Source organism: Brassica oleracea, chromosome C3, assembly GCF_000695525.1.
Source record: "Brassica oleracea var. oleracea cultivar TO1000 chromosome C3, BOL, whole genome shotgun sequence".
Classification (NCBI taxonomy): domain Eukaryota; kingdom Viridiplantae; phylum Streptophyta; class Magnoliopsida; order Brassicales; family Brassicaceae; genus Brassica; species Brassica oleracea.
Genome location: NC_027750.1, coordinates 30711233 through 30739078, shown reverse-complemented (window position 1 = coordinate 30739078; position 27846 = coordinate 30711233). Strand labels below are relative to the sequence as shown.

The 27846-nt window shown below is 34.5% G+C and overlaps 2 protein-coding genes across 3 annotated transcripts in view; both read left to right on the top strand.

The window, feature by feature from the left end:
- Positions 1 to 826, top strand: part of LOC106334972 (leucine-rich repeat extensin-like protein 4) — a 2657-nt gene extending 1831 nt beyond the window's left edge. Inside the window, exons 2-3 of the mRNA XM_013773385.1 lie at positions 338 to 506; positions 591 to 826. Of these exons, the coding sequence (XP_013628839.1) occupies positions 338 to 495 (158 nt within the window). The 3' untranslated portion in view covers positions 496 to 506; positions 591 to 826. The remainder of the gene's footprint in view (positions 1 to 337; positions 507 to 590) is intronic.
- Positions 827 to 20999: 20173 nt separating this feature from the next.
- LOC106328962 (probable serine incorporator) lies at positions 21000 to 26998 on the top strand. 2 transcript variants are annotated; one of them, XM_013767520.1, is made up of 12 exons: positions 21000 to 21169; positions 24314 to 24572; positions 24656 to 24729; positions 24827 to 24986; positions 25085 to 25109; positions 25191 to 25280; positions 25369 to 25540; positions 25637 to 25710; positions 25933 to 26002; positions 26093 to 26319; positions 26462 to 26535; positions 26651 to 26998. In XM_013767520.1, the coding sequence occupies exons 2-12, from the start codon at positions 24362 to 24364 to the stop codon at positions 26710 to 26712; spliced, it is 1239 nt and encodes a 412-aa protein (XP_013622974.1). In that variant the 5' UTR covers positions 21000 to 21169; positions 24314 to 24361; the 3' UTR covers positions 26713 to 26998. The 2 variants fall into 2 exon arrangements, with proteins under 2 accessions (XP_013622974.1, XP_013622973.1); XM_013767519.1 differs by having other exon boundaries at positions 21002 to 21169; positions 24171 to 24572.
- The last annotated feature ends 848 nt before the right edge of the window (positions 26999 to 27846 follow it).

Here is a 27846-nt window from a genome sequence, read left to right as displayed (position 1 = left end):
CCCCCACCGCCGTGCCCCTCACCTCCACCACCGCCACATTACTCACCTCCACCACCACCTCACCGTTCTTCTCCCCCACCATACTATTACAGCTCACCTCCGCCACCACCACCACATCACTCATCTCCTCCCCCATACTACTACAATTCCCCACCACCGCGGCATCACTCACCTCCACCACCATACTACTACAATTCACCACCACCGCCGCATCATTCTTCTCCTCCACCATACTACTACAATTCACCACCACCACCACACCATTCGCCGCCTCCCCCACCAATGTATCCTCACTCCCCACCACCACCACCACCACCACCATCAGTTCATTACAGCTCTCCGCCGCCACCATCAGTCCATTACAGCTCCCCACCTCCACCGACAGTCTATTACAGCTCTCCGCCTCCACCACCGCCATCTCCTGAATATGAAGGGCCATTACCGCCAGTGATCGGAGTATCCTATGCTTCTCCTCCACCTCCACCCTTCTATTGATTCTTGGACAGGTAAAACCCCAAATATAAAGCGATGTCGTTTCCAATTACTACTCTTTGTAAGATTGAAAATCTAAAAACCGTCATTGTTCATAGATTGTTTTACAGAGATTAAGCGAGTGATCAAGATTGTCTTAGAAGATTTATTTGATGAAAATAAGAACAAAAAGAAGAAGAGATTATTATGGTTTCCAGGAAACAAAAAAAGTTGTATGTATAGAGGGATGATGATATAATCGGAGCAACATCTTCTGCTCCATTGTTTTTCAATTTGTGAGATTAATTTTATTTTTGTGTTATTTTTCATAGTGAAACTCAGCCACATTTTTCTCTTTTGGTTTTTCGTATTTGATCTATCAGACGAGCCGTAGAGGCTTATTACATTTATTTTTCATTTCTCCATTCATAGAGTTGCACCATATACATAGTGCGCATTCATCTTTGTTTTGTTAACACGCATGTCTACTGACCCTTAGATTGAAAATTAAAATTTTTATTCAAATTTTTTTCACAATATTTATGGACGATAATCAGAATTTCGTTATATTCCATCTTTTCTGCACTAGTAAGCTCATGAAATAATCAACTCATAATAAAGAAATAACAAAAGAAAAATGGGAGGAATAAGAGCCTTGATTAGCGCAAAAATTTCAGTAAGAGTGCTATTGACTTGAACAAAGAGAAAATATTTAGTCAGATTTGAATCCTTAATTTGTGGGTCGCTGCAATTCCTTACACTTTTTCTTTGTTTAATTTTAAACCCTTTTTGTTGTGTTGAAAATTGAAACTGGATTATTTAAATACTCAAAAGAGGGAAAATAAAGAAACAGTAGAATTTCTGCCGACAAAACAGAAATATTTGTTTTCGTCATTTCAACGATTTCATGCGTCAGTTCATTTTATCTATTTTGAATGTATATAATATATATCTATCCAAATTTCTAATACATTTGTACTTTACGAGTTACATTGATTTTTATTATAGATTTTTTTGTAACTGACATTGATTTTTATTATTTAAATTTCATTTTTTGGGTGCCACGATTTTCTTTTTCGGTGGTAAAACAGATTATAGTATAGATAAAAAAATCCTGATAAATGTCGGTCGAACCGAACTTGTGCTATTTTTGGAAAATTTTCAGCCATATCGACAGGAGAACAACGTTTTTTTTTGTCCGAGTCAAATCGGTCACAATAACATGTCGATGTATTAGCTGTGTCCTATGCGAAAACTTGTAGCTATTTCTTTGTAAAATTTTTTTTTTTTTTTTTTTTTTTGATAACCGAGTGTCCTGGCCCCACCGTGGTGGTCCAGACTAGAGACCGAACCTTTTAGCGGCGCGGACGCACACCCGAGAGTGGGTCATGGCCAGGCAACAGTCTTCGATCTCGGGCGCCAGAGCAAGTCCGCATGTAAATTCCCTGGTGGCCAGTGCGAATCGAACCCGGAGACCGTACTTGCAGCCGCAAGCCGTACACCACCAGACTAACTCGTCCTGGTTTGTAAAATTACAGTGTTGTGTTTCTTACTATTTATTTACCCTTACAAAATGGCTTCTCGTAATTATTTAAAGATAACATGTTGCCATTAGATAATTTTGGTAATTCTATTGTGATATGAAGACACTATAATAGTTTTTTTTTTCTCAAAGAAACTTCATGAATAGTCAGATTAGCTCTTATAAGTTTAATCGTGTGTATAACTTACGAAGGCATTATATTAGATTTGAGTGGGTGAGTTAGAAGAGCGTGGACAAATATTTTCACCACATAGAAAGGGGACCGACAAAAGGATGAAGTCTTCACGGAGTGGGGCTGACAAGTCTGTACTTTTTTCTTGTTCACATATGATTTACAATATATACTTTTTATTTATTAAAACTCACCTCTCATTTCATTTCCAAAATTTAATGGATTTCCACTATTCAAAAACCAAAATAGAATTCTTTTCTTTAACGTGTAAAGAAAAAATTGTCCAAAATATCGAAATTTATTGGAATTTAATGCTCTTTAATACAGTTGCAACTTGCAAGTCAGTATTTTCCAGTGACATTTTTTGTGTTCTTAGATTTTTAATGGTGGAAAGGATATAGTATAAGACTTTACCAAACTATGTGAAAGCATCTCTTAGACTATAACCCGAAAGGCCGAAACAAAGTAAGAAAACTCTCTGTAACAATTTATTTTTTCAGGCTCTATGATATTTGGGATAAAAGCACACAAATTATTTAATTCAGTTAAATATAAAAGACTGTAAAATATGACTGGTCAAATAGTTCAATAAAATTAAAGTTAATCTAAAATAGAAACATTCTCTAAATATCTGCATTATGAAATAGAGTGACTGGGTGGTACTATTCTAAATAGAAAGTAATCATTCAATATTCTATTTTGAAGTTACTATTTATTTTCTAATTTGCAAAATGATCGATATGTTTCTAGTTTTTTTTAATCAAATTTTCCAATTTTCTTAATATTACATTATTCTATAAAGTATTCGAAGTATGTCTTTTTAATATGCCAAAATAATAAATTCGAAGTATTTGTCTTTCTGAACTGTTTTCTAGTGAAAAGGGAAAAATAAATGAATATATTTACGTAAATGAAAAGACATAACAGAGTTTTCTGCTAAGAAAAAATGAGAAAATTTTGGTTTCTCTTCAAATGAAAAGAAAAAAAAATCTGTAGAGAATTTATGACATGAGGTAGTATATGCTAGACAGAAAGTCAAGGTGGTGGATAAACAAGTATTAAAAATGCAAAAGAAGTGAACACGGTTGTTTGTAGAGTATGCATTTGTTAGTTACCAGACAGTTGTTGGTGCGATGAGCTTGACTTCTTGAGACCATCTGATGAATGCATCAGCAAAAGTTCTATTTCACGGATAAAGTGCCATGTTATCCAGCTTTCTAACTTTATTCATCATATTGTTTTGATTCTTTATAAGAGCAGATCAAAAATACTTCTACAACTGATCCAAATGATCACATAACTATTTGATACTATACGATTTGCCCTCGCAAACCTAGTGGAATTAAGTGATTCCTCCAAACAAATTTATATATGACAGTAGGTGATTCGCTTAAAGCGGAGTGACTGTTTCAACCAAAAAAAATTACAAAGTAAAAACAATACAAACTTTATAATAAAAACAAGTGTGGTATTTCAAAAAAAAAAAAGAGTGTATATGGGCTATGTTGTGGAGTTTCCTAAGCCCATGAATTCAGATTAATAAAAAACGGTATAATATTGTAAACCCTCTGGTAATTTTTCACATATATTGCCAATCACACTCCTAATTCCCTTAAATGTTGAAATATTCTATTCTCTTATATGTAACGTATTGCATTTTGACGTTTTTCAAAAATTAATTAGTCATTCGCAGTTTTTTTTTTCTTCTCCAAAATGGCATAGTTCACGAGTTTCTTATAGATGTTTGGTTAGAAAAATCCAAGTATGTCTATTTGGAAGTAGACCTTAGCCGATAAGACCATAATCATTTTCAGTCTTGTTTTCATTTCCATCGCTTTCTTTACGTTGGAAAAGGAAGTTATACCTCATATATATTCGAATAAAATCAATTTGTAGCTGAAGATTTCACTAATAATAAATCAAGATATTCAAGACGTATGGATAAATAAAACTGATTAAAAATCATACAAAGAAGCATAAATACGAAGTCAAAACCTCTCTGACTCGCTTTCCGATGCAGAGCGTTTGGAAGCTCCCTAGCCGTGCTTCCGCCCCGAGCCCATCGCCGTCCTCCGCTGGTGACTCCCCTCCACCTCACCCTGTTCCACCGGACCCTCCCGACCCACTCTCCCCTCTGTCTCCTCAAGAATATCCTCTCTTATCCTCAACTCCCCTCTCGAAACAGAAACGTAACACTGTTCCGGAGCCTTTGAAAAAAGGGTTACTGGTTCTCTCCTCTATTAGCTCTACCAAGATTCAACCTGTTGACCCCACTATCAAAGCTCAGTTTGAATCGGTAGCAACTATTGCATCCGCTGAAACTGGTCCTCAAATTGGATCTGAAATCCCTACTGCCCCTGTTCATTCAGAAGAAACTCACGTACCTATCCTAAACTTCATAACAATTAACCCTAAATCCTCATCTCCTATCATCACAAACAAAGCATCATCCTCTCAACCTACTAATCCGCCAGCTTCAACCACCGACCCCAGTTTCGAAACCAACCCACCACCAGTCACTCTGCCTCCTACCCTTCAAATGCCCACCCAAACTACACCTTCAGAACCATCCCTTGTAGAAAGATTGAGAATCTCTGAAGATAAACCCCTAAAAAGACTTGCCCCTGTAACAATCTCATAAACATGAAGACCTAGAGTTTTAATTCCTGACTCAGTTTTTGAGAAGGGTGCTGCGATTCACAAAGACTTCATCATCTGCTACTACAATGGAAGGCCACCTCCGTCTAATCAGATTCAGAGCGTCTTTAACCATATGTGGGGCAAAGGAAAAAAGTTAGAAATTCATAACAACCCCGTAACAGATCTACTTTGGTGAGAATCTCAAATGATTACCTTCGCTAGAAGATTCTCGAGAAGAATATTTGGTATGTAGGGGACTCCATGTTCCACACGGCGCAGTGGTCTTTAGAGCATTCTATGTCTACTCCGCCTTTAAAAGCTATAAAGATTTGGGCACACTTGACAGGTGTTCCCTTCGACCTAAGGCATCAAGAAGGTCTCAGTTTAGTAGCAGGTTTGATAGGTGACCCGAAAGAAACAGATGACTTTACAAGGAACCTTGTTAGCCTTACCTTGTCTCGTGTGAAAGTTGAAGTTGATCTCACTCAGCCCCTTCCCTCGGTTGTTGAATTTCAGCGCCAGAGTGGAGAAGTTGTTGAAGTTCTGGTTCATTACCCTTGGATCCCTCCAACCTGTTCGCATTGCCATCAACTAGGTCATCTTGTTCGGAACTGTCTCCTGCTTTCCCCTCCATCGGTTCAAAACACTCCTAAACAAAACCATCCTCAATCAAACTCTCCTCAATCAAACCTTCCCATACAAAACCCTTTCCAAACTAATCATCCTAAACAAGCCCCTGCCAATTCCTTCTCTACTCTCATCCTCAAATCCACACCAAAAAATGCTCCCACTAGAACTTATGTTAAAAAAGCCTCAGCTACTTTTAAAGCCAAAAAAAGCCCCCTCGTCAAATCTTCCAACTGCTAGTTCTGATACCCCAAAACTGGCCATCTCTAATTCCTTTGCTCTTCTTGAATTTGTCCCTTCTTCTCAGGACCGAATGGTAATTGACCCTCCTCTCCTCACAACCCTTCCCACTGAATCCTCGTCTGATCATGTAAATCCTCCTCTTTCAGCCATTTCGTCTAACTCCCCTGACCCTATCCCTAGACCTTCTCTATAAAGATCCCGATCTTCTCCAACTTTCACACCTTCCTCTTCTCTCAATCCAAATCCTTTTGCTCACCAGCCTACTGACCCTGTAGAAGCCCTCGCCTTTCTTTCCAATCCTCTCACCCCCATCTCTTCAACCCGGCTTTCTATAGAAAACCCCAACTCCTCGTTAGATTTTTTGCACCTGGTTCCTCGCCTTACAAGCGAGGTCCCTCCTTCTTCCCAATGAGTGTAAAACTCTTTTTTTGGAATATCTGAGGCCTAAATGACCCGGATAAGCATCGGCCTTTTATTAGTTGGTTACAAACTCATAAGCCTATTTTTGGAGCCATTCTTGAATCTCATATTAAAGAACTTTCTATGTTACCGCTGATGACTAAGCTTTGCTTTGGTTGGCATTTTGTCTCAAACCACCAGTCTGATGAAGATGGTAGAATACTCATAATCTGGAAGGATCCTATGAAGGTGCGTGTAGTTCACCAGAGTAGTCAAAGCCTCACTTGCTTGCTTGAATTGCCGAACAAAGACCCCTTCTACTACACTGCTGTGTATGCTTCCAATCTCTATGCAAACCGGGCTGACCTTTGGGCTGAAATCATATATCTATCAGACTCCTATGATCTCCAAAACAATCAGTGGTTTGTTGGTGGCGATTTCAATCAAATATTGCAGCCCTCAGAACATTCTTCCCATACTATTTCTGTTCCCAATTCCTTGATGTACCAGTTCCAGGACTGTATACTCCAAGCTGGCCTATTTGATCTGAGCTATAATGGTCCCTCTCTCACATGGACCAACAATCAGCCAGACTCGCCAATAGCAAAAAAAACTGGATAGACAGCTCATAAACTATAATACCCTATCAGCTTTCCCTCATGCCTCTGTCACATTTCTCCCCCCCATCCATCTCTGATCACACCCCTTGCCTTCTAGACCTTGCTATCCATCTACCTTAAGCGGGAACCCAGCCTTTCAAATTCCAAAACTACCTAACTAAGCATCCAAACTTCACCATGGTGATAAACGACGCTTGGGCTCGGGCTGGAAGCAACTGCTGGACTCTCACTCAACTCTGCTGGAAGCTAAAACTCATTAAATCAGATTTGAAACTTCTAAACCGAGAGAAATTTTCAAAAATTCAAGAGACAGTCAAGGAAACTTACTGTTTGTTGCAAACTGTGCAGGTACAAGCACTTACTACTCCAAGCCAACAATCATTTCAAGAAGAGAGAGACCTTCATAATCGCTGGCTTTTCCTGCGTCAAATAGAAGAATGTTTCTTCAGGCAAAAATCACGGATCAATTGGTTGTAGGAAGGAGACCTGAACACTATTTACTTTCACAGAATTTGTCAGGTCAGAGCAAGCTACAATGCAATTCGTCTCTTCACTACTGCTGCCGGAACCCGAGTAAATGATCCTACTGAGATGAGCCAGCTAGCTGTTGCTCACTTCCAGTCAGTTCTGGGACCCCTAGCCTCCTGCTCCCCACCGATTGCATCAATGGCGTCATGGTTCTCTAGTCTCTTTGATTATCGAGTCTCTCCTGCGCAAGCACAACAAATGTTAATTATCCCATCAAATGTGGAGATATAGAAGCAATTCTTTAAAATGAATCAGAACAAAGCCCAAGACCTGATGGTCTAACTTCTGGTTTCTTCAAAGCTAGTTGGGAAGTAATTGGACATGAGGTAGTAGATTCAATCCAGCACTTCTTTGCCACTGCATTTTTGCCAGCTTCAGCAAATGCAACCATCCTCTCTCTTATTCCTAAATTCCCGGGAGCTACAAAGGTGTCTGACTTTCGGCCGATTTCATGTCTTAACACAGTGTATAAAGTCATCTCTCGCCTCCTTGTCACTCGCCTGAAACCATTCCTCCCAGAGTTCATACTGCCATGTCAAACAACATTTGTAAAAGATAGACTACTGGTTGAGAATACAACCTTAGCAAGTGAGTTGGTAAATGGTTATCACAAGAACAAAGGGAGTAAAAGAATCACCATCAAGGTGGACATAGCAAAAGCGTTTGACACTCTCTCTTGGGAATTCTTGCTCTCTTGCTTAGAAGGACTCCATCTTCCTCAAAGCCTTGTCTCCTGGATAAAAGCTTGTATCTGCACAACTAGTTTTATGGTGGGTTACAATGGAACAGTCAATGGGTATTTTAAGGGTAAGAGAGGACTGAGACAAGGTGATCCGTTATCTCCATATCTATTTGTCATTGCTATGAATTGTCTTTCTATGATGCTAAACAGAGCCGTCGCAACCGAAAGATCTAAATACCATGCTAAGTGTGAAAAAATGAAGCTTACTCACCTCTCTTTTGCTGCTGACCTGTTGATCTTCATTGACGGTTCCATTGAATCAGTTCAGACTGTCCTAAAAGTACTGAGGGAATTCGAGCTAAGATCGGGACTAGCGGTAAGTTTCCAGAAAACAGGCTTCTTCGCTTCAGGTTTATCTCAGGATGAGCTCGATACAATCCAAGCATCTACTGGCATGTCCCACGTCTCTCTTCCTTTTCGTTATCTGGGAGTTCCACTGAACTCCAAGAAACTGTCCCTCTCGGCGTGTCAACCGCTGCTTCAGCAAGTAAAATCTCGGTTCTCGGCTTGGTCTGTAAAGTCTCTATCCTTCTCAGGACGTCTCCTTCTGATCAAAACGGTGATATCTGGCATTACAACCTTCTGGTCTTCAGCATTCATCCTACCTAAAGCATGCATTAAAAAGATTAATTCCATGTGTAGTCTATTCCTTTGGAAAGGAAGCTTAGAGGGACATCATTCGGCTAAGGTAGCATGGGACACAGTCACTCTAACCAAAGAACAAGGGGGATTGGGAGTTAAGGACTTACTACTCTGGAACAAAGCCTGCTGCCTGAGACTCATATGGATCCTGTTCTTTAGAGATGACTCAGTCTGGGCAATCTGGTTCAAAGAGGTGATCTTAAATGGCTCCGTTCATAATTACTGGACAGTAAAGCCTAGGCAATCGAACTCATGGCTCGTAAACAAACTGATCAAGCTTCGCTCTGAGGTTTCTCCTCTTATCAAAATGCGCCTGGAAAATGGTCGGTCCGCTCGGTTCTGGTCAGATAATTGGGCTCCTTTTGGACTAGTCTCAGCTCTTCGGGATTCGTCAAACTCAAGGCTTGACATTCCACTGAATGCAACCATTGCTTCTCTGTTTCGTGATGATCACTGGAATCTCCCCGCTGCAAGATCAGAAGAAATGTTACAGGTTTGTGCTTTCCTCACCACTATCCAGTTAACTGAGAACCATGATTAATATGAATGGGAAATTGAAGGAAAAATCAATAGTAAGTTCTGTACGGGAGAATTCTACACTTACTTGAGAGGAGCAATAGCTACACACTCGTGGACCAAGGCGATTTGGTATCCTCACGCAATTCCCCGACACTTGTTTCATTCTTGGCTAGTTACTCTGAACAGATGCCCCACCAAAGACAGGATGCTTCAATGGGGTCTCCAAGTAACTCCTACTTGTCTACTCTGCAACTTGCAAGTGGAATCAAGAAATCACTTGTACTTTGACTGCGGATTTAGTTACGATCTTTGGACTTTGATTGCATCTCGTTCTCGGATCATTCCTCGACGATCGTGGGATGAAACGATCCTTCAGATGCAGTCTCTACCTTCGGAAAAAGCGTTTCGCCTTCTTGTTCTTCTCTCTTGGCAAGCCACTCTCTACTGGTTATGGAATGAAAGAAACAACAGACTTCACTCCAACACTTTCCGCTCAATTGACTCGATCTTCTCCTTGATTGATCGCCAAATCCGAAATAAAATTCAGAGCTTCAGATACTCGAGCCCTATTCTCTGTTCCAAGATGATGCAGAGATGGTTTGATCTCCCTTCCACCAGGCCGTAGTTTCACATCTTCTATGTATCATCTTTTTCAGTCTCAACTGATCTCAACGAATAAGACGTACGACTTCGTTAATCTCTTCAACCATCCCTTCTTTGGGCTTCAACAACTACAAGAAAATTCAATATTGAGATTCATGGGCTTGTACTTAAGTTATCTATTTTCTAATTACTGGGCTTTTGCTCTTTTAAACACTAGCTTATGAGTTTGTATCTTTTTAGTTTTATTTATATTAATGAAAGCTAGTTTACAAAAAAAAAAAAAAAAGTATTTTAAATTATTGCTGGCATATCTAATTTGGGGCATGGTTTAACTATTGGATAAATGAATCAACCACATTTCCTTCAAAGCATTCTGCGCCAATCTGACAAAGATTATGACGATGTTGCCATCTTTCTCTAGTTACTTTGATGAGTTATTGTCCTATATGATATTTTGTTTTCACATTTTTTTCTTGATTCTCTAATCTGTGAACTGCAAAGTTGTTTGGTTGCTCCAAAGACTAGAAAATGACTACTCATATTTTGATATATCAATGAATAGAAAATGGACTATAAGGACCACCAAAAGGGACTAATAAAAGTAAAGGTTAAGCTAATTGCCACAAGGAATCTCCCAAATATGTAAGATATGAAATTTTTACATCACCAGAGCGTTCATACGAAAAAGAAATATGAATTTGAACAATTATAAATTAAATTGTTTTCCCCTTTAACCGCGACTGAAAGGTGGATCGTATTTAAGACTTAAATAAGAAAGCTGGACATATGATTCTTTTTTATGATTTGTATCGCCATTTTATCCCTTATGTTATTGTTGTTGTTTGCTTGGCTGTTAATAGTCCCTTTGTATCCTCCTCCTCTGTTGGAGCTTAAACATATTTAAGATTAATGCAAGTATGGTTTGATAAAAAAAAATAATAAGAAGAAAGCTGGACAAGTAGGTTTAACTACTGCCCCATTTGCTTTGCACATAGTTATGCATCGATATACCTAAGAAGGATTCGTGGAAGATATATATGAGGAATATCAATACATGTTGTCATGTGAACAATTAAGTAATGATACCATCTACATATATGTTATAGAAGTGATCATTAGTGTATGTGTTGACTTAAGAAACAGTAAATCACTATACCAAATAGACAAATATCATATATTAAGCAATACTGTATATTTCGTTAGCCAATTGATGATAATCACCTTATTTTTTTAAGAAAATCGTGAAAGATATTTAGAAACAGATTTTTTTTTATCTTACTGAAGTTTGTACCACAACAATTTTACTAGTGGTGTTACTGTACGGCCGTTTTGACTTTAACTTGTAGTTTATGTTGGTGCAAGTGTATAAAATGTTGGTGCAAGTGTATAAAAGATGAATCCAATACAAGCTTGTAATGAAATTTAGTTTCTTGAGATAAGCCCAAAATAATCATTGATCTCCTTAAGATAGCCCATTTTGTGGAATATAAAACATAGCCCAACTCGAAATAGTTTAGAATTCGTTAGGCTCATTGATGGTCTTAGTTTTAAGAATTTAGTTCTCATATGATGCAATACAAACCATGCATAATTCAGATATGAATAGTGTCAATATTACAAAATTTTAGGCGTGTAAACATGCATACAAGCTCCTGATTTTTTTTTTTGATCAAACAACAACTTTATAAATCATTAGTCACCATAGCTGGAGAAATGGTTTACATCATACAAAAACAAAGCCAAACCGGCTAAAACATCTGCGGCTACCATAGAAAAATAGAGCAATATGATATAACACTATAGGATAGGAGCAACAATAACACATAAACAGCACCTAATGTCGCCGAGCAGTCCTCGAAACTCCACGCCAATCATGCTAAGAAGTGTACTGAGGCTTTGGGAATTAGAGAGCACAAGTACTGGTCTAACACCCGTGATTGAAACCGCAACAGAAGCAGATTTAACAATCAGAAGTTCAGCATCACAATCAGAGGCGACAAAGCACCAAATGGATGAGCCTTTTAACAGAACAAACATGGAAGCATACATAATCTTGGGCGCACTACTCCCTGCAACACGACCACTCAAACCGAATGGAAGATATGGGAGACAATCATACTTCACAAAGGATAAACAATCCAGAAACACTGAAAAGATAGAAACAACTGCATACTGCAGAGAAAGCAACTTTAAACTATCATTTGCAGGAGTGATACTAGAACATAGACTGCATACTGCAGAGAGTCGCACAGAGGCGAGCTTGCCGGAACAAGGCACCAGAGAACACTCAAAGGATATCATCGAAGCAAGCAAGATAGAGACATAAAGTTTCAAATTTATAACCTGCAAAGATGGCTGTGAATGAGATCCGGTGGTGACTGACATGGTGAAAATGAGAGACGGGTGAGCTTCAGTAAAGGGTCGTATGAACACGACAATAAGACACGTCAAACCAAAATCTTTAGGGAGAAAAGTCTCTTTAAAGATCTGGTTGTTCAAATCTATCTTTTTAAAAATTTGAATTTTTAGATCTAGATTTGAATAGATCTAGATTTGAAATGGTAAAAATGACAAAAGTGGAAAGGATTATAAATGCTGAAGTTAGATCTGGTGGGTCTGGCGGTTCCGGTGAAGAAACGCCGGTGAGGGCGGTGGTCATCAGAGGAACAACCGAAGTCGAAGGTAAGCTCGCTCTCTCTCTCTCTCTATACACAGAGCTTTTAAGGGGATTTTATTCAACAACTATTCAAAGTCTTAAATAATCTCTTGCTTCTTAGCTTTGCTCCTCGCTCCTGATTTTATTTAGGAGTCGATGTTCACAATGCATCACCGATGGAGATCTAATTTTGGGTGGGTCCCTTGACCCTTGTAAGTTGTAACACTTATCAGTTTGAGATAGTTAGTTAATATTCCAACGAGTACAATTAGGTTTTGAGCATAACATACAGACTGAACAAATGTGACTTACGAAACTATTTATTTTGTGTATATACAGACTTGGATACCACTTTATTTATTTTTTTCTCAAAACAACATATAAACTATGCAAAATTTTACAAATTTATATATAAATCTAAAACAACAAACTGAACTAAATGTGACTAACGAAACTAATATGATTTTACTTATTTAAAATAAAAAATAAAATATTTAAATTTGGAAAATAAATGCAATCTAATATATACACAAATAAATAATTGAACCAATCCAATTTTATACACAAGATTGTATATAGATAACATAACAACATATTATTATTTAAATTGAATTTTGTGTAATTTCTTATATATAAATTATAAAATAAGATAAAAATTATAAATAAAATAAAAATATTAACTAGTGGTTACGATTTAAAAAAATATATTTATATGTGTGCATTGGCACAAAATATCAATAAAGTGGGTTGGCATAGACGTTGGATTGATATGTTATATATACTTTTTAATTTTTATCACATCTTGATCTTTATCTTTCTCCCGATTTTGTTATAGTAAAATAGCTTTGATCTATTGATTGATTTTGGTTCCGCTTAGTTGGATTTATATTTCGCTAACCGAGTTTTGTTGTGTTTATCTCAACCAAATCAAAGTGTTATTCATTAAAATTTCTATTTCCTTCTACAAATCGTGTTGAGTAACAATAAACTGAACTTTCGATTACATGAGGATAACATTTCTGGATAGATTTTAAACATTATTTTATTGTTTTGTTGGGCTTCGTTTATAAAACCGATTTTACTTGTATACGCCTAATAGGCTGCCTAAACAAAATTATTTGGTCGACAAAAAAAAAATAGTGATAGGTTTATTGATTTATCATATACTTTTTTTTCGCTTAATGATTTATCATCATACTTCCAAAGAAGATTTTGATGTATTCACCATAGTGGAGATTTTTTCAGACAAACAGCGTAGTGTCCGATAAATTGTCACGTGTAGTACAATAGATCACCGAACCACACCAATTTTTTAGTTCTTTTATTACGCAAAAGTTTGTCGTCCGAGTTTTATGGACCAGACTAGCTCAAATCTAGAGTTTTAAAACATCCTTAAAATGAGTTCAGGGTTTTAGAAACAACCTTAACTGTGAGAGAAGCACTCTAAACAAGTTTGTGGCATATCTATATGTTCATATGATTATATATATCTTGGTAAATGAACCACTAACCAAAATAACGATGTTATTGTTTGTAGAATTGCAGGTCATATTAGTCGATCTTGTTGCTTTTTGTGGAATTGCAGGTCAAATAGTAAATACGGACATAAACACAAACAAGGAGCACGCCAATCTTGTTGCCTTTTGACTATGTAATCCTCTTTGAGTTTGCCCCCACCAAATAGTGCTCTATACAAACTCACCATCATAACCTTTTGCACGTTCCATCACTATTTAGTAGGATTATAAATTACTTGTAATATTATTATTTGTTTTTCACTTCTTGTCAAACGAACGATGAATTATGAAGCAAGACTTTACAAATATAACTTGTGCGTGGTTGTACAATGTATTGAATGTTAGACCAATAACGTAATTTTGTTCGTGTCTAAGGTTTGATTCCAGTGTGACCACTTAAGACTTCGGCTCGGGCATTTTATCTAGGCATGTGGGTTAGGTTACATCAGTTTCTGGTCAGTTAGTTTGGTTTTGCGGCTAATCTATACTATTAAACGAAAATAATTCTTAAAAAATCTACTTAAACAAAGTTGTTGAACCATTTCACTAGAATTAACTATTTTTTGATCTTATCTTATATTTTTCTAACTATATAAATACCTTACATAATTTAAATGAACTCATTTATTATTCTCACATAACTCATTTATTATTCTCACATAATTTATTATATAATTACTCTAACAATAAATCCTTATAAATATATGGCAAATTATTAAAACATGTTTGCATATGACATGATCATTACCACATATAATTTCATTAATAATATAAATTTTTTTATGGTTTAGTACTATGTTTAATATATGTTGTAATGGAGAATCCTATGTTGTATAACATTTTTTTTTCATTTTTACATGAATTGAAAACTAAAAGCCTTAATGTCAACTATTCAGCTATGAAACATTAATTTAATTAATTACATGCAATCAATTATTAAGATTTTCTTACATAGAATGAACTAAATGATTAATCTTATCATAAAAAAATATCAAATGGGTCTAAACGGCTTGGAGATTTAAATGGAATTAGTAAAAAAAAGATTGGTTTAAATAGAACATGTTTATTTACTTTATAAATTCTAACAATGTATATGATACGTTTTATTGAATTTTCACAAATGTAAAATATCTTGCGCTTTAAATCAGATAGTTTAGGTTGTTTGGAAAAAAATATAGGATAAATAATTAACTATTAATTATTTGAATAAAAAATATTCGAGTCGTTAATTTTTTTTTTTTACAAAATTTGGTTTATAAATAGTATTTTTAGGATACTTAGTTATTTAAAAATTAAATTTAATTAATATTTGTAGGTATATAATTTGTATTTTAAAAATTTAAGTACTCATTTGGTTCCCAGTTTGGTTTCTATTTTTCGGTTCTAAAGATATAAGATATGCGCGATTATTTATGAAATTCAGCTTAATTTTGATTTTTTCAGTTTGGTAGGTTCAATGTGCCTAGGTAAATGTACTCAAACCTATACATTATCTTATATAGAAATTATATAAGAAGAATTTATTTAATTTTAAAAATAAACTTGCGCTTTGTAAGCTCGGATCAAAATCTAGTTCATAAATTAAAAAAAAAACTGCCAAATTGAACTGAAAATTTACCTCTCGGTTTCACTAAATTCGTTCTTTCAGTTGTGTTACTAAACTAAACTGAAGTTTTAGTTTTTCGGTTAAATAAATAATTTTAGTTAAATTCGAGTATTTTCAGTTAATTTGGTTAATTTTGATTTTTTCGGTCTACTAACCGATTGTCAAACGGAACCAAACTGTTAACCTTATGAATTTTGAAATTTGTTGATTGGTTCAGAACCAATGACCAAAAATGAACCAAAACTCGAAATATATTTGGTTTGGTTTGGTTCAAAACCGCATGTCTAGTTGTGGTCTTGTTGAATTTTGTTATTAGGGAGCCTCTTGACTTCCAAGCTTAGTTGAACAGCCTTACGGCTAAAGCTGATATCCGGTGATATTTTATTTTTAAAGAAAACTTTACAGTGGATATATCATTAATTCACAATCCATATACCAATTCAGTTCATAGGTGCAGAAAGCGTACTCCATAAAATATTTTTCTCTTTTAAAGATAACAACAAACTGAAGAATTTCCCCACCAGTAGATGGAGATTCGATGTGACTACAACAGAAAATATAATTTTCACAAAAGACCTTTGTTTATTTTGGTTGTCTTTTAAAATCGTGGGAGTAGCCATCCAAGGTCGATATATCATATATCCACCGATGCTTGAACAATAATAATCTTCTCTAATAATTTTATGTTTGCTTTTGGACCGTTCGCGAAGAACCTTGTCTTTGAGACTTGAGAAGGACATACGTGGACGCTAATGCATGGTGAAGCCTTTATTGTTTCCATTACGCAATTTTTGCTGAATCTTAAATAAAAGGCTATTGGCGTAAGCTAAAATACTTTCCAAAATAAATTCCAACGATTCAAGAAATATAATTCAGAATAAATAACTAATAACAAGTGGGTGATGCATAATGATCCATCTTCTTCGTGTGGTAGAAAGATCAGCACCCACAACTACACCATAATTTGTCATGTCTGAAACGTCTTCCTGTTTTTCTAGTTTGTATTTTGTATGGACACTTTTTTTATTAATTTTTTGACCTCGACATCTAGTGATTTTTATTAGTTTATCTATAATATATTAGACTACTCTGACTAGATGAATGGTTGTTTTTCTTTTTAAAAAATTAATTGTTTCATTTTAGGATAATAGCAGCCACTTAATTGATTATGAGTTTAAAAGAAATATGTGAACCAAATTACGGGGTTTTATTTTTATGTTATCTGCTTAATCGAGTCTCAATCGAAATTTAAATAGAACAGTGATATATTGAGCTTTCCTCATTTTAAGGCCAATTAATGACTAGTAGCTACCTAAAATTAGAATTTTTCTTATTAATTTAGGTTATAAATATCTAATTTCCTGTTAAAAACACATATAATTTCTTAATCATTCTGTTAAACAATATTTTACCAATGTTTTATATTCATCTTTGCTACTTGAAAGTTGAAACATTCCGTTAACAACAATCATAGGTTATATGAATAACATATAATGACATAGTTTGAAATTAAAACAAAACTTATCAAAAAACTAGGGTATATGTAACACGCCCATTTCGATTATATAAGATAAATGACAAGAGTTAATTTAATTATATATGTTAGTAAAACAAACTTTGACTCTTTGACTCGTTATCGAAGAATCCAACAATAAAGTGTGCCTTGATTTTGAATAATTTGAAAAAGGGTAATTTAAATAATAAATAATATTTAGCACTATGTAAAAAACATAGTGGTAACCTGTGTAGAACCAATCAAAGTTTCAAAAATAATGAATCCGTCGACGAAGGTAGAAGACACATGTGAATAGACATAAAAAGTCTGTTTCTGTGGGGGAATTGGTTAAGCCATTACATGGAAAATTTTAACATTATGTAAACAATATTATCGAATCACTTGTTTGAGCCGAACGGGTAAGACAATAAGATCGAGTCGTCAAACACAACACAGTTATTATGTACATGTCCCTGGTTATTATGTAACCACACCTTGTGGTCTGGTGGTGATTAACTTGAACGCAAAAACCCAATACAGTAAAACCACCATGATTCGAGTTTCGGTCATTCTAAAATTAACATTTCGGCATCGTAGAGACAGAAGACCACAGACATGTGGCAAACATGATTAATTTAAACCATTTATGTGAGATCATAATACTCCTGTATAATTCAAAAAAACATAAAAATAAAATAAAAGATGGTACACTGGAATATATATATATATCAAGTGCTATTACATAAAGAAATAATATTTGGTTACTTCGAATAATCGTTAGGACGAAACTAATATTACATGTGGTTTCGGGCTCGGGAAGATTAAAGTTTTGGTCCGAACTTTCTGGTAATAAAAAAATTATATTTCCTTAAATTTTGTTGATTTCTACATAGTACTTATAAGAAATTAAGAACTGATCCTTTCTTTTCCCAAAAAAGATTGATCATTCCCCACATTGAGACAAAACTAAATTCATAAATTACATAGTATTTTATTTTCTTTGCCTTTTGCTTGCTTGTTTGTTTTCTATGCAGTATGTCCTTCATTGCTTTGGAGTAGATGAATTTCCAACGTAATTCCGAGAAGACTCCTATATATTAACTAGTTTTCATATTATTAGTTGGTATTGCTTTTACACTCACGTATACAAAATATATGATAGTTTTACATAATATAATAATTCAATTGTTTTTAAAGAATGTCACTTTGACACTTTTGCACACTAGTTAAAAAAATTGATTCAAATTCACTTATATCCTTAGTAATTACAATTAATAATGATTATCAAAGACAATTAATAATGACAATTAAAGTTAAAATGATTTTTTTTTTGATAAAAATTGCATAGAATTTTAAGAATAACATTTTTTTATGTTAGAAACAAATGCTAAATTGACAGGGTTTTGTGGAATGGAAGGAACATTTATCGGGTTGGTTGGAGCCACTACCTATCCATGAGTGAATATGGTGTTAAACTATAAGAGTTTCTAATCTAAAATCAATTGGTGATAAATAGAGTGGATCATCTATTTTATATACTACTAAAGATCTTTTCCAACTACCGATGTGAGACATTTTGTGTCTAATATGCTCTCTCGAGATGATGTCTCTTTGAGAGCCAATCTCGGAATGCTCGGGCAAGGATCGATGGGCAAACTTTGGGCTATATCGATGTAGATCGGGGTCTGATACCATGTTAAGCTAGATGTGCTTCCAAACTAAACCAATTGGTGATAAGATGAGTGGTCTGTCTATCTTATATATTGTTTAGGATCCCTTCCAACTACCGATGTTGAACATTTTATGTCTAATACGCCTCTCGAGATGATGGCTCTTTAAGCGTTAATCTCGGAATGTTCGGGTAAGGATCGATGGACCAACTTTGAACCATATCAATGTTGATCGGGTTGGACTGTTTGGATCGAGCTCTGATACCATGTTAAGCTAGATGAGCTTCCAACCTAAAACCAAAATAGAATGGCTTATCTATCTTATATATTACTAAAGATCATTTCCAACTGCCGATCTAAGACATTTTTTATCTAATATATGGTATCCACTTTGACTTGAATTCTTCATAAGTGTCTTACCCAAGTCTAAAGGGTTTGACTCTGTCATTGTGAATTGTGTTTTGTCCTCGAGATTACACTGCAGAAGAGGTGGCTAGAACCTTCTTCAAAAATTATATAGTAAGACTAAAGACTGCCGCAGAATATTGTGAGTGATCAAGACCTTGGTTTACCGGAAAGATATATATAGACGGAGTTATTCAAGATGATCACTATTGATCTCAGCTTTTTGATAAGCTTTCATCAATAGACTAACGAACATATTAAAAGGGTGAATGAAAGTGTTACATTCTCTTTTCCTAAGTGTCTTGTTTTTTTTTCCGGCGAGTTACCAATGTATGGTGGCAGTTTTATTAGGGGTGGGCAAAAAACAAATATTCAGGGAGATCTTTGATTTAATCTGTTTCATTTGGATAATCAATTTTTTTGATTCAGTCTACTTCGCAGCTACTCTATTTTTACCAAGTATATGATTCGGTCCATACAAAAAATAAACAAATAAATAATCTAAAATGTATTTTGTTACAAAAAAATATTTACTTTTTAAAATTCTAAGAACTAAAATAATAAAATTAGTGAGTAAAAATATTTCAACTTATATAAAATATAATAATTATATAATATAGAAAATTTCTGTAAATATAGTATATATATGTCTATAATGGATTGGAACTGATATCCTTTTTTAAAAAATATTAGATTTGTGATTTCGTTTATTTTTTATAGATATTGCATATTAATATTTGTTTTTCTTTATAAAATTACAGATATTCAAATTTTTGGTTAGAATCGATATGAATAACATATCAAATCAATTTACAGATATGTTGTCCACTCTTAATTTTTATGTTTTTAGGAGTGTTAAAAAAAGCGCTAGACGGTAAGCGGGAGACGACCTAACGTATAGCGCTTAAAACGATTAACCGGACGCCTAGATTATTAACTAGGTGGCTTAGGTGTTTATAAATTATAACAACCAAATACATTAAGGATCTAGTGTGGACTTTATTTTATTTATATCTTTATTTTAGTGATATCTTTATTTTCTGATTTTTTTTCTTTGGCATCGAAAACTATTTCGGATCAACTTGACCAGCATAAAAGACTTGCACAAACAGGTAGAGACGTTCGTTTTTCGTTGTCAAAGCAGTCTACACGGATGTTTAAAGATCTTTGAATATAGGACACAAAGAATTCAGTGAAACAGGTTGATAAGGCTTTGATCTCATATATTTCCAGCGCCAAGGATTTCTGAATTATAACATCTAAAATCCCAAAAAAATGAATATGAAATTTTTATAAATATATGTTATTGAAGCTTTTAAAAAAAATAGTATGTGTTTTTCAATTTTATTTTGCTTTAATTTGTTGTTTTCTGGAATGGTTTTGCCATCGAAGCTCATTTCAAGGCAGAAAATAGTTAATTCCAGACAAAAACTATATACCAAGAAGTTAATGTCAATTTATCGAAAACCAACTAATTAAGAAAATAAAAAGAAACAAAAAATAGAGATATACGGTACAATAATTGATCACAGAGCACGTTCATGTATAACAATAATAGAATTCCATAAAGAAGAAATCTGAACAAATCTTAAGGCAGCCTAATATTTTAATGGTTTTCTGGTAAATTAATTACATAGCTAAGTTTATTACCACTAAACAAATAAATTAAGCAAAACATATTACTACATAGTTTTTTTTTTGTCAACACATATGGTTTTCTTCATCACATAAATCTAAATTGCATTTTCTTATAAAGATACCTGAGGATAGTAGCGGAAAGAAGAAGCTAACGGCGGGAAAGCAAAGAGAAAAATATTTAAGTAAAAAAATAGAGAAAAAAAATAGGATATTCCAAAAAAGGCTGTGTATGTATGTATTTGTAGATTTTTATATAAGTTATAAGTACTGTCTGCTCAAAGTAAACCATTCTCCGTCTTGTTTTCACATTTCTCTATATATCTATCTCAGATTTGATCATTCTTCTTCATCTTCTTGTTTGATTTCACATTTACAAGAAAGCTTGGGGAAGAACACGCACAACATTCTCCAGATCTGATCTCGTAAATCACAGGTTTTCTTCCTCTCTATCTCCTCCTTTCTTCGTCCTTTATGAGATTCAAAAACATGTGCATGTGCTTGCTTGTTTATGAATTACACTTAAATATCTTAAAAAAAAAAGAATTACACTTAAATATATGTCTCGGGAAAACGAAAATGGTAACGAAGGGAATCTCAATCGGTGGAAACTCGAATTAGTTTTTACTCATGTAATTTTCCCTCGTTAATCGTGTTATTGAACGTCGATTTTCAAAAGATGATCGGCAGAGACAGAAAGGGTCCACTCGTTCTTCACTTTTCTCTTTTTCACTATTTGCTTTCAGCTAATTGTCTCTCTTTGCCAAAAAGATTTAGCCGTAACTCTAACATAATTATGAATTAAACTATTGCTTAATTAATATGTTTATGCTAAAACGAAACATAAGAGTAATTACGGGTTGTAAGGCCAAGAGGACGAGCTATTTGACGGGTTTTGATTTTGTTTTAAGTCGTTACGATAAAATTACGTTTTGACTTGTATACTAAATTAGTATTGTTTTGACGTTTGGTTTACCAACTAATAACTCAATTTCTGCGGCCACATATTTCAAATTGAGTCAAAAAAGAAACACGAAAATAGTTACTCCCTCTGTTTTTAAAGATGCATATTCTAGACTTTTCACATATACTCTTTCCGTTCCTAAAAAATGTATGTTCTGGAAAAAAAATTTGTTTCAAAAAGATACATTTTTTACTTTTTCAATGTATAATTTTATGAAAAATTGTAAGTTTCAAAAAAATTAATGGTGTTTATTGAATTTCTAGTGGCTAAAAATTATGAAAAATTGTTATTCACAAAAGACAATGCATATTTAATGAGTTTTCTTAATATATGTGAAAAGTCTAGAATATGCATCTTTTAAAAACAGAGGGAGTATTAAGAAAACTCATTAAATATGCATTATTTTTTGTGAATAACAATTTTTCATAATTTTTAGCCAATAGAAATTCAATAAACACCATTAATTTTTTTGAAACTTACAATTTTTCATAAAATTATACATTGAAAAAGTAAAAAATGTATCTTTTTGAAACAATTTTTTTTTCCAGAACATACATCTTTTAGGAACGGAGGGAATATCTTTTATGGGCTGCCAATTTAACTCTGTGGAGTCAATAAAAACACAACCACGTGTTGTTTAAAATACAACAAAACGTGTTTATATAGTTTTCTTATAATATTTTTTTGACTCTATGGTGTTATGTGGTTTACTGCTACTCATCTAATGGTACACGCTTAGTTCATATGCCGGTTATTTCGGGTCTATTATATTATAATGTTTAATCTGAATTAAGTTTGTTCAAGATGAAAGTACGAAATTAGTGGTGAGTTATTTGAAAAATGTTTATCGAGAGACTAAAGGTCGATTATAAAAAAATAATGAAATAGTCAAAGAACTACAAATTCAAGCTATAAATACCTTAGTTCTTATACCGACTCATATGTGATTGTGAATATGTGCTCTTTGAGTTAGGTTTCCTTTATTTATAGCTGATTTCTTTCTTTTCCTTTATAAGTCAACTTATTTTCTTTCGGTCGCCTCTATTTAATTGGATCGAGTTTGGTTTACCTATTAGGTTTTGTCGATGGTAATACATCTCCAACGTATACAAACGATCAATATTTGATTTAAGAACGTTAGGAGTTACTAGTTAGTACTTTATAATGAATAATGAACAATTCCCGGACTCTAAATGAGGTTCTAAACATTCTAACATGAAAATTCTACTACATAGATTACAAATACCAATACTACATCCAGTCATCCACATGCTATCTCTATCTTAGGGTTGAGTTTCTTATTATTTGTTGACTCTCAGTTTCATATTTATATTTTAATTATGTACTAGTATTTGTAGTCGTAATTAAGGCCAAGGCTCATTTACTCCTATGAACGTTGAAGCATGAGATGAGCTTAAATGCTTACATAATACAAAGTTTAACTGCCTGTAAAAGTTATATATATGTAAGGGGTGTTAAACCAAGCTAATTCATCTCCATATAACATTTATATAATTGGTTATAAAGCCATATCTTTGCTATGTGCCTATATGACTTGCCTCCACGGTAAGTCAAAAGCATATATATGTCTTGCCTTCAGGATTCGATAACTTACATAAAGTAAATGAAATATTTATCTAATAAATTTCTGAAGATTTATAATTTATGTTATCCAAATATTATAGATGACGTTTTTCTTTATTAATTTTTTTTATGGGTGGAATGACTATCAAATTATCCCACTTTTTTTTTTTTGCTAAACAATTATCCCACTCTTCAAAATAGTTTTAAGTGGAGGCATGTGTCTCCACTCCATTAAGTGGACCTGTGAAGCCCAAAAGGGTATCCGATGTTGCTGCCTACCATTACCCATTCAGATTCGTAAGAGATTGAAAGATTCGTTTGCCCAAAACTATCCGTACCACATTATTTCTTTTCGAGTCCAAAGTTGTATATATCTCTATCAAATCTGATTCTTTTTTTTGGTTCCCTTTTTGATCTCTTAACCTTTTTCTTTTGGGTGCTTCTCTGTTTGTACACGCCTCTCCTTATGATTTTTAAACTTTATCAGTTACTGCCAAATCTTGACTTTGGGAGTTCAAAGTCTTAAGAATCTTGACTGTCCTAAAGACTACAGCTTGCTCTTTAAGTTTGGTATTTTTTTTGTCTTTTTGTTCTTTATCATTTCACATGGTTAAGGATCAAAGTTTCAAATATTCAATCATGGTTAGAAATGAGCCATCTATTGTGGATTCTTGTTGACGCATATAAAAGTTGCCTTTTTAGCTTAGGTAAAATAAACAAGGGTAGGAGTTACTTGTAGTATACGTATTCTCTGTCATGTTTGGTAGAACAAAAAATGAAATGGATTCTGTGTGACTATTATGAGGATACGGCTTCATATGTTTCTCATGTAAAACATTCTTCTTAAAATCTACATATGCTTCATTTTTTTTCTTTTTTTTTTCCATAGATTTTGATCTGAAGGAAGAAAAATCATCAAATTTCTCGCTCATGTGTTCTCTTTTTCGTTCTTGATAATTTCTTCCGCTACAAGAAACCGAGTTATGATGCATAACCCTTCCCCATGGATAATCTGTTTCTTGAAATCTTCAGTCTTCTAATGTCATGAAGAGGAGAAAAGTCTAGTAAGTATAAGGAGTTATGGAGACTGGTACAAGCACTAGCAACAGCGGAAGCAACAGTAGAAACGATAGCTATGAAGCAATCAAGAATGGATCATGGTTTAATCAGTTTCGAAATGGCTGCAATCCCTGGATGGCTAGATATGCATACGGTCTGATATTCCTAATCGCTAATCTACTAGCATGGGCTGCTCGTGATTATGGTCAGCGTGCCTTAACAGAAGTGACAAGTATGTACCACTAAATCAGGTTTTAATCTCGTTCCTTGTCTTACAAGTCTGATACAACTCCGTTTTTTTTTTCTAAATTTCAGAATTCAAGAATTGTAAAGGTGGAGAGAACTGTCTGGGGACAGAAGGAGTCTTAAGGGTCAGCTTGGGATGTTTTGTATCCTTTCTTGAATCAGTCTTGAATGCTATATGTTCACTTAAGTCATGTTACAACACTATCAGAAAATGTTTTGAGCTTAACCGTAAATCCTCAGTTGTTCTATTTCGTTATGTTTCTATCAACACTTGGCACGTCGAAAACGCATTCATCAAGAGATAAATGGCATTCGGGATGGTGGTCTGCTAAGCTTATCATGTGGCCTGCCTTAACCATCATCCCTTTCTTGCTTCCTTCTACCATTATTCGCCTTTACGGTAAGGATTAATAGGAAGAATTCATCTTCTAGTACTCTCTCTAATTCAAATGCCATGACAAGTGATTAAAAGGTTCTTTTCTTCTGTTTGATCTGCAGGAGAGATTGCCCATTTTGGTGCAGGGTAAGATTGATATGTCCAATTTTCACAATGTACATATGATATGAAACCCTCCAATATTAAGGTTTTCTTGTTTCTTTATAGGGTATTTCTGCTCATACAGCTAATTAGTGTGATCAGTTTCATTACATGGCTTAATGAATGCTATCAGTCCAAAAAAGACGCAGAAAGATGGTTAGTTTTGATTTGCCAAGAAGTTCCATTTTTTTTTTTTCAATATATTTCTAATCAAGCAACACACTGTATATTTTTATGTTTGTAGCCATGTCCATGTGATGCTACTAGCAACTACTTCATATACAGTGTGTATAGTTGGGTTAATTTTGATGTATATATGGTACGCGCCGGATTCTTCATGCCTTCTCAATATATTCTTCATAACTTGGACGTTGTTCCTCCTCCAACTCATGACAAGCATTGCTCTTCACCCTAAAGTAAGTAACCATTGCAATCAACATTTGTGTCATGTACGTGTGTATTTTGGATGTTAGAAGTTATTAAGATGTGTTTGTGGTTGCCAACCCAAATAGGTGAATGCTGGATACTTGACTCCGGCTCTTATGGGACTCTATATTGTGTTTATCTGCTGGTGCGCTATTCGAAGGTATGTTATATTCAAACAAATACCAAAACACCGGATTAATTAATTTATTTTCTTCCTTGTGGTAACCACATTAAATTTGACATGTGAACGCTCTAAATGTACTTATCCCACTCCACTTCTGACTTCTAAACCCTAAACTCTATAAGATATACAAGTTTATAAAAATCCTGAACTAGTTGAGCTATATAGTAAATTGGTTTGCCCCAAAATAATGTTGTGCAGTGAACCAGTGGGAGAAAGCTGCAACAGAAAATCAGCAGAGTCAAACAGAACGGACTGGCTTACCATTATTGTATACTTTTTCAACACCTTATTACCTTAATACCCTTTTTCTTTAGTTTCATGCAAAATTAATACGCTAATTCTGAATAATATTGTGCAGAGCTTCGTGGTTGCGTTACTTGCAATGGTTATTGCGACATTTTCAACGGGAATAGACTCTCAATGTTTCCAATTCAAGAAAGACGCGAACAGCCAAGGAGAAGAAGTAGAAGAGAAGGAAGATGATGTTCCATATGGATATGGATTCTTTCATTTTGTATTTGCGACAGGAGCAATGTACTTCGCTATGCTACTCATCGGTTGGAACACTCATCACCCCATGAAAAAGTAAAGCTTTTCTCACCAATTTTATTCATACATTCTATGCACATACATACACACTAAAACATAATAAACTTATGAGCTTTTGTATGACTAGTATAAAGCTTGAGACTTCAACTTATACTACTATCTTCTTTTTTTCGTTTAGGTGGACGATTGACGTGGGATGGACGAGTACTTGGGTAAGAATTGTCAACGAGTGGCTTGCGGTTTGCGTATACAGTAAGTACAAAGACTTGAGTGACAATTTGAATGCATTCATCCTTAAAATTTATACTCCAAGATTGGGAGACTGTTTTGTAATGTTTTGTTTATGAATGTTAATATGTTATGACAGTATGGATGCTGGTGGCTCCAATCATACTGAAGAGCAGAAGACAAAGGACAACTGAGACATAAGGAGATAGAGATATTTTGGGGAAATAACAAAGACTGTCGTTTTTGATATATTTTCTCCTTATGTGGTATAGAACTACACCGACTAATTCATCTACGGCGTGGCGCCCACGATGGAAGGCAAACCTGCTCTCATCTAATAGGTTTGGTATGAATATGGTATTAGACGATTAAAGACTCTAAATTTTCAGAAATCAAATCTTTGTAAGTAGATTTTATAGGAAACCAATTACAAATATAGTTAAGACAATTATTTTATATATATATGTGATCTTAAAAGTTTGGATTATTCCAACAAGGATCTTGTCCATATATGTGATGCTTGTACACAAACTTCACATACATATCAGCTGGTAAGACTAGAAGGAATTCCCGAGTAGAAGCAATAAAGTTTTTTTTCTTTCTAGAAGCGATAAAATTGGGCAAACCAATATACTAAATATAGTAATAATCATACATTATATAATTTAACTTCTAAGAGCAACTCCAAAGGTGTTATCCACCATTGGAATCCTTAGCTATGTTATAATGGTTTTTTTTTCAATAGTTAAGGACTCTTATCATAATTATATGTCCAATGTGTTATCCAATATGGAGTCGTTAGATTTTTTTTTTTTTTTTAATCTTAGAAATTTAAAATTTTAACGTATGTCAAGCATAGTACGGAGATTTGAAGGCTTCGGAGAATATGACATATCCACCTGTGAATACCTACTCGAGTCTCCTTCTTCAAACTCTGATGTATCATACTGAGTGTATCCATTGCGTTCATTTTCTACTATCATATTGTGCAGTATGATACATGTTCGCATAACCATCCCTATTTGTCTCTTGTCCCACAAAATAGCCGGGTTTTTCACTATTGCAAATCGAGCTTGCAAAACTCCAAAAGCACGCTCCACATCTTTTCGGGTTGCTTCTTGAACGTTAGCAAATAACTCTGCTTTAGGACCTTGAGGGTTTGAGATAGATTGGATAAATGTTGACCATTTTGGATATATGCCGTCTGTGAGGTAGTACGCCAAATCACACTGGTGCCCGTTGACCACATATTGTACCCTTGGAGCTCGACCTTGTAAAATGTCATCAAAAACAGGAGACCAATCGAGGACGTTAATATCGTTTAAGGTACCTGGA